This window comes from Sinohyriopsis cumingii, chromosome 17, assembly GCF_028554795.1.
Source record: "Sinohyriopsis cumingii isolate HCF-2022 chromosome 17, ASM2855479v2, whole genome shotgun sequence".
NCBI classification, from domain to species: domain Eukaryota; kingdom Metazoa; phylum Mollusca; class Bivalvia; order Unionida; family Unionidae; genus Sinohyriopsis; species Sinohyriopsis cumingii.
In genome coordinates, this window is record NC_142977.1 from 42,605,951 (window position 1) to 42,619,998 (window position 14,048).

General features: G+C 38.5%; 1 protein-coding gene across 1 annotated transcript in view; it reads left to right on the forward strand.

Annotated features, from left to right (window-relative positions):
- Positions 1-14,048, forward strand: part of LOC149778509 (complement factor B-like) — a 74,791-nt gene that overhangs the window by 13,782 nt on the left and 46,961 nt on the right. Inside the window, exons 5-6 of the mRNA XM_089939392.1 lie at positions 6,279-6,425; positions 13,638-13,759. Of these exons, the coding sequence (XP_089795518.1) occupies positions 6,279-6,425; positions 13,638-13,759 (269 nt within the window). The remainder of the gene's footprint in view (positions 1-6,278; positions 6,426-13,637; positions 13,760-14,048) is intronic.

Here is a 14,048-nt window from a genome sequence, read left to right on the forward strand (position 1 = left end):
AACCCTATTTAATTTCTTTGGAGATGCAGCAGGTATCAACGCCAAGCTCTCTGAAATCGCCGACGATATCAAAACGATTCAAGGTCGCTCATCACCGCGGTATAGACAGTGGCCGCAGGATCAGTAACATGGTCACTGCAAACATACCGGTCAGGTGACAGGAGTGAACAGGCTCTCTCTGTTTAGCGCCGCTAAATGTGAGATATTTACGACATATATATGGCGTCATTCAACCGACATATTTTCCAGAGCCCTCTCAGTTGTGTTAAATCAAAATGACGAGGAAATATCCATACTTTATCCAGAAGATAAAACCCTAACCGCAACGACATATTGGTGGTATCTAGAATTCGTCGCGAAAATACCTTAATTGGTAACTTAAGATATACCATAATGAATCCCACACAATAGAATTACGCCGTTGACATGTGTAAGTCGTTAATCAGAGCTATACTGGGATGGCAGTTGGTAGCGCCGTTTTATAATGGACTAACACGACCAAAGCAATCTGATTATTCACCAGAATATTTCGATTATATGAGAGAAACAGAATATACTATACTCTTCCCTGGATTTCCTTGGGATAGTAGAATACCAGTTCCTCAAATATAAAAAGAAAATGCCAGCGCGATTATGCAAGAATATGAAAATTCACAGTGCAGTCTACTAACGCTATTTGAGCAGTATGTGATTGAATATCCGAATGATGATCTCAACAAAAACAATCATTTCCACAATAAGACATCTGATTATGGTGAGTGGCGAGGACTTAACAGGCAATGTTGTCAGGACAGTCAGAAGAAATCCCGATTATAAAAAGTTATTTCTTGATTATTTTAAGATAACCTAAGACCTATTGCCTACGTTCAGACTACCCGGGTTATTAGATGAAGCCGAGATGAGGAACAATTTTAATGACATAATTGACAAATGTATTCCAAAGATCTATGCAGCATGGGAGAAGTTACGGGGCCCTCAAAGTATACTTTGACAGAACAACATTCCAACAGGTGGTGGTCGTCATGTATCCCCGGGCATTGTCAATATTACGTAAACGATTTCTGTAAATCTAGTATGTGACCCAGTAGATGGTAGCTAGCATTATGGCAGGCCCAGCAGGGATATGTTCTTTACAGCTTTTCTCCGGATGTCCAACCGGGTCATTTGATTGTGTCGGTACGAGTTAATCTTGTTTATTTACGATATCATAATCCATAGCTGTCAAGAATACGTTTTAGTCTAACCGACTAAGATGGCAATTTATTGGACACATGTGGTGCAGAATTGACTGTTAGATGTATGTGCTTGACAGACCGTGAAAACAGCCCACCATGAAATCGTCCGCTTTGAAATAGCTCACAATAAACTACCCCTCCCGACCAATGACAAAAACCCCAACATTTTTTTTGCGTTAATTTTATTTTAATATCTCATTTTTATTATTTGCGATATTTCTCATTGGCGGGCTCTGCGGAAATCTTAATAGATTCCACTATAAGTTTGTTGTAGCTGCTTCGCACGAACATTTACAGCAGCTAGAGTTTCATATTGTCGAGACAAATATGATCGTATTTCCTCAATGGCGCTTGCTCGTGGAACACATTTAGCTATATCATGTTGTTATTGGAAATCCGCCAACGACAATTTCATTTCGAGTTTGAGTAATCTGATGAATCTATACTCAGCCCTCTGCCCTCTTCACGTAGCTGCAGTATCATCTCAAAATCTTCGTTGATTGTTTCAACATAGAGTTGAACCGCGAGACCATCTTGCTGAAATTGTTCGATCGTAGAGATAATCTCGTTAATTGTTTTCCTGAGTCATTATACAACAAATGCATTTCTTTACTAAAAGATTTTATCGAGACCAATTCAATAACGTGTTGCTGGATAGTGTAAACTTATCGTGATGAATCCATGCGGGATTTTCTGAGCATGTGCGAAATCTTTAAACTTACCTCTGTCCATGTCGCCCAGACACCATGTCGCATGAATTTTTCGAATCGTATGTGAATCAACCACGTTAAAAATAACCGAAAATTACAGTTATCTCTAATTACCTTGGAAATCCGAATATACCACTGGGTGACGTAAATGACATCTGTATTTTTATGTCTGCCCCGTGAAGATATTCTTGCTGGATTCGCTTGTTTGTCAAGCATGACGTCATCGTAAACCACCAGATTGTTGATATCCCCGTTAAGATCATCGTCATCGATTACTGTAATAAATTCAATAACATCGTCTTCAGTCGCTGCACATTCATTAAATTCCTTAAAACATTATAGCATTGTTTTTTCCCATTTTTTCCTATTTGAGTCACCTCATTATCAGGTTGAGCAACAACCGAGTTTCACCCGACCCAGATAGACCAATAATAATAGCTCTAATGAAATTTGGTAACACTGGATGATGCTTGACTGGTGCGTACGTTCGTGTTGCTGAAAAGTCAATCACGTCCACGTTTACCTTTCACAAACCAAAACGATTTTGCAACGACGGTTTGATGTCAGCACACCCAATGAAGTTCATCAGGCAGATATATTTTTTTCCCCACATGACGAACATCAACGGTTCCACATACAAATGCGCATTGACTGTCGTAGATGTTGCAAGTATACACAAAGAGGCAGAGCCACTCTCGTCTAAAATAGCAACTGAAGTCTAAGCAGGTTTTGAACGAATTTATCAACATGGACTCTATCCACATCTTTGCCTGCGATGGTCACAATTGCTACAGGTTGATCGTAGCAGAGAATTTATCGACGCATTAACGACGATTATACAACAACAACACGTTAAGATCAGACGTGGACACACCACGATACATGGCGATCAGGTAATCATTGAACGATTTAATCAAACACTTGCACAGCGACTCTTTGGACATCAACATGCGCAAGAATAACTGCACGTTCAGATCAGATCTCGTGAATGGGTTGCCAGACTACCTCATGTGGTTGCCACGTTAAACAACGAGGACATGAGTGGAATTAACATGAAACCTGTCGATGCAATTGCGGGAAGAAAAAAACGCATACCACGACGAAAATCACCAGATCAGAAACAACAACCAGTATTGGGTAGTAAAGACACTGTGAGGTAATTATATGAACCTGGTGAACTTGACGTTGGTTCAGCAAGAGCAACTGATTCCGTGTGAAGTGTAACACCACATAAAATTTACAGCGTGGTAAGATCTACTACGCCGCCACCAATCTATAGACTAGATTCAACAGCTCCTCAACGTGGATTTATGCGTAAACAATTACTGGTAATCCCTAAAAACACACAGTTACCACCAGCTTAGATACGGCGTCGCAGAAGATAGCCGATCTCCCCACGCGCCAATAAAGAAAAAACGCTAACAAGTATCACATGCGCTGAGGAACGAAGGTCCTCTACATCTTTTACATTCAAAACACGTCAGAGAGACATTTATCAATTATGTCCACGGTACATTATCTTACGTCATTAGGAAAATATTGCCACAACATTATTGTGTTACAACAGGCGCAGTGATTATTTTGTCATTGTGTACAATAACGATGACACTCGCCAAGTCCAAGAAAAACCGCCGGATAAGCAGATACGTTATCAACTGAGATCATATCAGATGGATTATATTTCGTGTTCCAGAGACCACTATGGTAAAACGCAAACCAAGATTGTGATATATCATCGATGATTTTTTTTTTGGAGTTGGACGCCAAATATATTTTGTTGGGCTATAAGCGCCACAACGGACGACGCTGTAAAACAGTTAACGAGTAAATCATCATTGTCGCCGTCATATTTTACTGCAATCTTTTTCATAGCATGTTGGAGTGAATCCTTCCGATCAAGAACTCCAGACGGCAAAATAAACTGGTCAAATGTTGATTCATCCGACTCAGGGTCATCTCCGTGAAATAGCCAGACCGATACAGAGTAACGCTTACTTATGTTGTAGATTTATTCGTAGCGTTCGCCGTCATAAAATCGTATTATTCTCTCCCTCGGAAATTTCGTTACTGCTTCTGTCCACGCATGCCAATTATGGTCTATAATGGTTATTGGAACACCGCGTATTCTATATTTGTTCGAGTTATATAAAAATTCATTTGCTACTATTTTTACAGTTAGCGGAAACATTAATTGTTTGTATAACTCAGCTATGTCATCTATGCGAGTTCCAGCTGTATTGACATATTTTTCCCATTTTTAAAAAAATTATGTTCTTGATTCCGTTAATTTGTTACCGCGCTTTGAGTTTACGAAATGCTCAATGATACGCTGAGCCACACAATTTAAAATGCGTGTTTTCATTGTAGCAAGACTAGCTATGTCTGGTTCATTCAAACGATACAGCACATAGACAACTGCGGAAACCGGATATGCGTTATTATAGCATGGTTTGTCATATCCGGTGAAAATATGTGCTTTAGGATTTTTATCTGTTATGACGACATTGTGATGTCGCCATGATTCCTTAACAAGGCCGAGTTATCACGAATAATCCAAGTCGGACCATCTTCACTAACATGTTCAGCAATAAATTGTATTCTGAAGATATACTTGCTGTCATCAACAAGATTATTAACGATAGCAGATGCTCGTTTGTCATCCATTTTGGAATCAATAAATGTTCCATCGCCATCGATCTTAAATGTTGGGGATAAGAAACGTTCTTTGCTTGTTTGATAAAATCATGCAGGTGTAACTCAGAGGTATTTGATTTCTGTCACCTTCTAATCTGTCAAATTCTGATTTGGTGATGTGCTCTGGCTCAATTTTGGATAACCTTATAAACTCATAGTGTGATGCTTCTAGTGATCTAATGTATTTTTTATGAGATTCAAATCTGTTTTTGATGTTGGTAATGTGATTTTATTCCCATTGAGCTCTTGATACTTTTGTTGCAGTAATCTAGCTTCATTCCATCGTCCCATGCAAAATGATCACTTTTCTTTAATATATTTTATACATTATGTAAGAGTTTAACGTTGTTTTTTCTGAGTTCATCGTGGTATAAACTGTCAGTTGCCGACTGACACAGCAAAATAACGCCCGAAGGGCGTTATGTAAGCTGTGTGAGTCGACAACTGACAGTTTATACCACGATGAACTCAGAAAAAACAACGTTAAACTCTTATAATTGAAATTGTAATTATTCGTTATGTTATTTTGTTTGCATCATTAAAAACAGAAATCTTAATTGAGCGTAGTAATACATGTTTGTGGTTTTTATGTTAGGATCTATTTATAGCACTTGGGATGTCCAGATTGATCGCAATAAGGTCATCATAATACTAGTCCTTCAACCAATGGAAGCCAAATATTTTCAATTATTTTTTGTTTGTTTGTTAGAATGTTGTTTTTCTTTAATGGTTACTTCATGTCTGCCTTAACTGGCGGTGTTTATCTTATGCTGTACACGTGACTCTATTTATAGAAGTGGAAAAGTAGTTCTCCTTACAGTTCATACAGAAATGAACGCAATTCGTTTTGATCACGTGGTAACATTCTGACTAATGGAAATGTTACTTTCCTGTACCAGTTACTGGCATTGCAATTATATCTAAATGAACTTTCATCTAATTAGACCTTTGCTAATGTTAAATCAGACATATCATAGTTTTAAGTGGCTGATGATGGGGTCAGCTATTCAATGTGGAAAAAAATGTCGCAATTATTATTGTGCGCTTCATTTACGTGAAAGTACCGGCCCAAACCATGTCTAAATTGTGAAGTTGGCGTTAAGAGAAGAACACAGTTATGTGTAGCTTGTGGTGGAAGAAAGTATCGTGCGTTGAAAGATAATTTGAAATAACAAAATCGTTTGAAGATGTCAAAATAAAAAGCACCGAGGATTACATTGAGAGAAACATAACAAAAAGTTGATCAAGTAACGACTCAATTGGCCAAGCAAATGATCACTCAATTGACCAAGTGGTACCTCATGAAGAGACCCCATGAATTGATTACTGAAACAAGGCCTTGTACGTTTTTGCGTCATTTTCATTTCGTCTTCACCCCTTTGCTATTTTGCTCATATAAAATAAAAATATTCAAATTTTATGGCACATAAAAAACATCGTGATGTGTCACATATAAGTTTTATTACTGTTCGTTGGTCATTCCAACGGTTCCATGTATTTTTTTTCTCCTGATTTTTTCTCCCGCCCCCCTCTGACCGCCATTTTCTCTGCTCACCCCCTACTGCTGCTACATATTGCCGTTATAAAAATATAAAAAAATTGCTCCGATAATTCAAAGTTTCACTACGATTTGTTTCAGCCCGTTTAAGCCCCGGGAAAAATGGATTGGAACTGTACTTCCTAGTGGACAGATCTAGTAGTATTTCGGAGATGAACCTGAACAAATCCAAGAAACTAATGGTTCAGATTATGAAAGTGTTCAATATTTCCAGTGAACCAGACGGTGGTAAGACATACGTCTTTATAGCTCACTGAACGTTTTTCATAACATATGTCAAGGGCCAAATGTCTCTAAATCTTCATAGTCATGGACAGTGAAAACGTTTTTAACAGAAACCTTCATATGAAAGACACCAAAATATAAGATCAGTATTAATGAAAACTTTATATCATTCCACTCATACATTTAGACTCCATTTTAATATATCTGCACAAGCATACTTTTTTGTTGGCCCTTTATAGACATATATCTATCTATCTATCTATCTATCTATCTATCTATCTATCTATCTATCTATCTATCTGTCTGTCTGTCTGTCTATCTATCTATCTATCTACATGAAAAAATGAATCTGTCCATGTGTCGGATAATACATAGAAAAATTAGTTAATATAACAGAAGATCAGAAAGATATCCATGGTTTATTCCTTCGAGCGCTTCGCATCATCTTTATTGATGCTCTTAGGTGAACAAACACACACACCTTTTGGTTTCAGAAAACAGGGACTCTCAGTAGAAATAGTTTCAGTTATGCTACATAACGTCTTATGTGAGTATTGAACTGTATAATGCAACACTTCTTTTATGATTCTTATCAATATTACAGCCACCTCAGTATTATAAATACGTGTAATATATCAATATTTTCTTTTACACCTACTTATCTATCTATCCCCATCTCCAAATAATCTTCTTACTTATTTCTTACTTATTATCTATCTAACTACCTCTGTACTTACAAACCAACCTATGCACTGTATTTCCATCGACCTTTGGATAAATCAATCATTCAATCAATCGATCAAGCGATCAAGCCATCTATCCATAAATAAATAACGGAACAAATCTGGTAATCCATTTGAATGAATGAACCTCATTGCCTTTATCTTTATTCTGTATACCCTTTTTTTGGGGGGGATACCTAAACTTAGTAGGCGCTATATAGCCAGTACTGTGCTAATGTGCCGTTAAACCTTGTATTATTTATATATGTACAATGACTTCGTTTATGTTCGTGGATATACATTTTCGTGGTTTTGACAAGTTGACATTTTGGGGGAACTTATATTCTTGGATCTACTTCTAATTAGGATGGGGGTCTTATTGTATTTGTGGACAAATCACTAAATATAAAGGTGGTTATATGGTCGACGGAGACAGATCACTAAGTATAAAGGTGGTTATATGGTCGACAGAGACAGATCACAAAATATACAGAGAGTCATATGGTTTACAGAGATACATCAATACATATAAAGGGGTCTTATTGTCTCCACAGACGGATCACTAAACATGTGGGGGTCATATTGTTTCTAATTAGGACGGGGATATTATTATCTTCTAATTAGGAAGCGGGTCTCATTGTCTTCTAGTAAGAATAGGGCCCCAGTTGCATTCTAATTAGGAATTGGGTCCCCTTGTTGTCACAAACGGTGACTCAACAGGAAGCTGGTCTTCCTGACTTTGCAGTCTGATAATCGATTGGGAGGTCTTACTATCAACAAGGATCTCTAATTAGGAATGGGTCGTACTCTCAAAACAGATCACTCATTAAGAATAGGTCTTACTGTCAAAACAGGTTACTAATTAGGAATGGGTCTTATTGTCAAATCAAATCACTAATTAGGAATGGGTCGTACTCTCAACACAGACCACTAATTAGGAATGGGGCGTACTATGCACACAGATTACTAATTAGGAATGGGTCGTACTCTCAACACCAATCACTAATTAGGAATGGGTCGTTATCTCAACACATATCACTAATTAGGAATGGATCTTACTGTGAACACAGATCACTAATTAGGAATGGGTCTTATTGGCAACACATCACTAATTAGGAATGGGTCTTATTGTCAACGCAGATCACTAATTAGGAATGGGTCTTACTGGCAACACAGATCACAAATTAGGAATGGGTCTTACTGTCAAAACGGATCACTAATTAGGAATAGGTCTTATTTTCAATACAGATCACTAATTAGGAATGGGTCTTACTGGCAACACAGATCACAAATTAGGAATGGGTCTTACTGTCAAAACGGATCACTAATTAGGAATGGGTCTTATTTTCAACACAGATCACTAATTAGAAATGGGCCTCATTGTTAAAACAGTCACTAATTAGGAATGGGTCTTATTTGTCAACACATATCACTAGTTAGGAATGGGTCTTACTGACAACATAGATCACTAATTAGGAATGGGTCTTATTGTCTAATTAGGGAGGGGATCTTACTGTCAACACAGACATATCTCGAATTATAGTCAACCGATATATCACTTATTAGGAAAGGTGTCTAATTGTCAACACAGGCAGATCACTAATTAGGAACTTGTCCTATTCTCAACAAAGACAGATATAAATTTGAAAGTTTTTTTTTTACTGTCTGCACAGACAGATCACTGATTTGGAAGGGATTCATAGTGTCAACAATTACAGATGACTAAACAAAGGTGATCTTATTTTCAACACATACGGGTCTTTAATTAGGGTATTTACAGACTGATCATTCTTTAGTGGGTCTTATTGTTTTCTTGTTAGGATGGGTCTTATTTCTTATGATTAGCAATAGCAGTGTCATAAATGCGGTTTAATCTTTTTTCTCTGATACACTTCACAGCCTCTAACTCCATTGTCTTTTGCCCACAAGCATCACACGATGTGCAAACCAAGGACTATTAGCATTAATAATCCACAAAAGTGAAGTGGCCCGACCCAGTCACGTAGAGAAGTGACCGGAGAAAACAGCCACTGCCACTCACATCCTCAACCGTAATCCACTTCCAATTGTAAGGTTTACAATCACCGAATCTGAGTAATTGTTGTTGTGTAGCTTCATTAATGATTTTACAAACCACGGTAACCGCCATTGTTTTTCTCGCAGGTTACCTTACCTTACGTAACCGCTTTTGGTGGTGCTAGAGTCACTTATTGTTGTAGTCGATCTCGAAGCGACTGAGCCACTTATAATCCGAGTTGTATCATCCGATCCACAGGAACAGCGTTGATGCTATCAACGACTCACTGTGCAACTTGTTTAGCGATTGGTGCAGCGAGCGATGACAATACCGTGTGCAACTTTGTTGCGCCTGTAAGCAATCCATGGACAACGTCACCTATGCCAGTTCAATAATGTGTCGCGTAAACGGGTATTCTCACTTTTACAACACGCACGGGTCTTACACGTCCACGTATGACTGTTATTATTCTATTTAAATGTCAGGGATACCTCTAATGTACAGCTGTATCTTCAACATTCACCTTGAAGATCTATAACGTGCCCAGCTTGATCCACAAGGGTAAAACGGATATCTGTCAGCCGATTATTATGTCATTGAATGTACAGTGGTTCCGCAGGCGTAAATGCTATCAAATCGCCTGGTTCCATGGTTGGTGAAAAATCAAACAGTATATAACCCTGAACAAATACGCTTATAGATTCAGACCTGCATTTATAATTACAGCTGATGGCATCACAGGTTGCATTGATTTGTGTTGTTGAGGTAATTCTAACACAACATCAGGCGCGATATATCATACGTAAAAATCGTTATCACCTGAAGTATCGTCATAACAACCTAAGACTTGATCTTATTGATGACCGTGCAATGTCAACCGCATACGACTGAGATTCATCAACGGTGACAGAACTGAGTGCGAACTCATTGGCACGTACACAAATTTCAGAGTCTCTAGGCTATTCATGTGATTCTTCGTAGAATTTCTTCATTGATCGATTCCATGTCGTAGACGCCAGAGGGAAGTTCAGTATTATGCTAAGTGATAGCAGTATCTGTTAAAAACTTAAATAAATTATTCGCTTGCAAACTACCAAACGGCTGTGATAGGATATTAAGCCGACAGCAATACACCGCAGCAACGCTAGTGCGATCTCAAGTGTAATTGATTCCTCACCAGTAAGAGGTGCAGAAAAAGTCAAACTGAATTCGGGTTTAGTTGATGAAATTATGGTCATTGAGATAATGCTTTTGGTTGTATTTCTAACGACCTGTTGCATCGCAGCATACATTCCGCGTAGCACACGCAGCGACGCAATCGTTCAGCAGTCATCATCGATGTACAAACTTCGTTCGTGGTGTACATCGTTGATATCTTCAATCAGTTCATGCATCAGTGCTCAATATGTGTTTTTGTCCATAATATCATTGGCGAGCAGTGACTGACAAATCGATGTGGCATACTTAATTATTTCGGGTATGTTGTTGTCTGCTCGAATTGATCCCATAAGTGTTTCCAGTCGATCCACCAGGTCAGTAGGGTCACACAGTCCACCACACCCTCTCCTTGTTTTTTTCTTTGTCTGTTCTTTGTTGTGGCTGGCGGCACCTTTTTAATTGTTTGTCTATCCAGTCGGATTGTTTCTTATCTGTGCGAAATGAAAGTTTAGGTTGTTACCATATATACTGTTTTATTCGTTTACGTTCTTCTTTTTCTGGTGCTTGTGCAGAAGGTGATACGAGTTTTGGTTGGCGTATAGTTGCACGTATTTCTGTCATTTGTTCCTGTACAGTTGTTCTGGTGGAGAGACATAGGTAACTTTGCTTTTGGGTGCATGTGCACGTCTTAGAAATTTTTCTTTCAAGTGTTCTTCAAATGTACTTTCCTGTTATTCATCATGCACATTGTTGTTGTTCACGATATGCACGTTTTTCTTTATCCTTCTGTTCCTCATATTCATGTTGTTGTTGATACATTTGTCCAATTTCTTTCTCTGTGTGTTTTTCCGAGTCCGTGAGGGTGGTTCTTGCAATACAGGTACATAATCATGACTTATATAATTGCCATAAACCTCCACCTCGGTCCTCCTCTCCAATCGGATATGCCTCAAGCGTTTCTCGACAAGAATCCCACTGTTCACATGTAGCTTGGGTTTTTATCATGTGTACTTCATGGCAATTTAACCACTTAATCTTTCCATATATCGGGCATACTAAGAGCGAAACGTATTGGATTTCTAAAGATCTTCTCAGCTTCGTTAAAGTTTTGAGCATGTGTTTGCAACTGCCATGTGTATCTTCGACACTCTTACGACCTACAATAACTTTACGAATCAATTCATGGTGTTCACGAGTTTGACGGCGGCGGTTCTCATACTCTTCTATGACTTCACTGGCAGACATTTTATATAATTGTTTTTGATTGCTAAATTGTCATGTAAGTCACATTTACTTTCTGACCCGCACGATAATTACCCACGCGATTGGAAGGTCCAGTCCAGACAATAGTAAAAAGAAACCATCATGGGTTCCTTTGTGATCCGCTCAAACATGTCACGAACTGCATGAGTGGCCATCGGCAAGCCATGCCCAATGGATTCTTGCAAGGGCATGCGCGTAAATTGTACTAAATATCATTAACATGTTATGATTGTCATGGATTATTTTAAGCACATGTGAGTATTGTTGAGTCAGATAGATTACATCGGTGGATTTTGTGTCGATCTCGTGAACATATTTGCTCGGAATTGATTTCGTGATCAAGCATCAGATAGTCATGCACTACAAAATTGTTTTCGTTTGCATCCAAATCATCAATGGTAGGTGTTTCACCGATAGTGGAAAAGAAATCAATAGCGATGTTGCCACTCAATGACTCTTCGTCACTCAACGCTTTAGAAAATCCTTTAGAACATTATAGCAAAGTGGATCATCAGCCGATGGCTCAATCACATAATACCAATCCCACTTTAGCCATCGTAAACTCATATTCAACAACAATTGAGTTTATTTTTGATCCATCTGGAACAATGACGGTGCAAGAACTGACTTTGGAAATATATCATTATGCTTCGATGGTAAGATGTTGCAGGAAACGCAAAGACGATAAAAGCGGAGCTTTTAAAATATTTGGTATTTTTTTTTAAAGGACATCTGTGAATTTCTTTTTCTTGATAACATTGAATAATTGTACGTTGTATTATACAATCATGTCTTTATATTGTGCAAGATGTCGCGCAGAAACACCTACTGCGAATCCAACTCGAGTTCAAACAAGCAGTGGACGAACTGCGATTACTTGATCTCGTGATCGACATGGAACAAAGAAATTCTTCACATTCATTAAACAAACGTCGATGACGATATCGCGGCTGCATTAACAATGTTACCAGGAACACCAGTGAATATCTTAGTGAAAAATTCATCCTGGTGTATCTGTTGGTCAACGAAATCAATTTAGATTCCATTACATTCACGAACACGTATCCTTTCAGACCTGCTTGCAGTGGTACAGGTAGTCTCAGCGTGATTAGTCAACTGTATTATGCGGCTATCGAGGACAAATAAAATTAGCATGGCCGAATTCGAGACAGTACTGGCGGAAATGGAAAATCACATCCAATCACAAATCAGAAATCGTGCGGTTGCCGATTTACAAACAATAAAAGTCGAGTAAAAACAAAAACAATTTGTGTCAGTCGGTTTTGCCGGATGCTTCTCTGCGTCACTGCGTGACTTGTTTGGGCCACTTCACTTTCGTGGATTATTAATGCTTATAGTCCACAAGGTGCTCATCGTGTGTGGCTTGTGGACAAAACTCATAGGGAATAGGTGCTGTGATGTGTATCACGGGATATAAAAAGCCAAAGCCCTTTTATGACATTAGTTCAAGTGGGTCCTTTGTTATCACAGATGGATAATTAGGAAAGGGAATATATTGCCATCACAGATGGATAATTAGGAAAGGGAATATATTGCCATCACAGATGGATAACCTTTTAGAAAGGAGCTTCTGTTGTTTATACATATGGGTCAATGATTAGGAAGGATGTCTGATTATCCTCACATACTGCTCGGTAATTAAAACTGGGTCTTATTTACTGTTAATTTGAAGGGCGCGTTATTATCTTCTAATTGGATATGGATTTATTCTCTTCTAATTTGATGGGGTGTTGTTATCTTCTAAAAGGGAAGGGCTTTTATTCTCTTCAAGTTTGATGGGGTTGTTATTATCTTTTAATTGGGTAGGGATTTTTGCCGTGTGGTACTTAGCAAGAGTCTTACTGTCTCCACACACAGATGACTCATTTAGAAGTAGGTCTAATTGTCTTCACAGACGGATCATTAATTAGGATGGTCTTCTTGTTTCTGCGACGGATCCATGTTCATTGTAGTAACCATAAAATGCATGAAGACTGTCACCCCACGAATAAATAGCGCATTCCATGCATCTGTGGTCTTCATTTACCTATTCAGGCAATGCTGGCACACGTGTCGCGGTGATTACCTACGCCGAAACCCCTGTAGTTCTGTTCGATCTGGATGATCCTAACATTCGTTCCATAGAAGCTTTTGAACAGAAGCTATCCGAAATACAGGTAAATTTATTAAAGTTTAGACGTTAAAACCCAAAAAGATGTAGGCATGCTGAGTATGATGATAGTAATACTGATGACGACAATGGTAGTGGTGGCGATGATGACTACGGGACGATACCAACAGCAACGAAGATGATTTTTGTTGTTGTTGTTGTAGGGTTTAACGCCATTTTTCAGCACACGATAGGCTATATATGGCGGCCAGTATTAATGGTGGAGGAAGAACCCGAGAAAACCCCGGAAAGAACCACCGACCCACGAGAAGCTACTGGCAAGCTTTCTCACATAC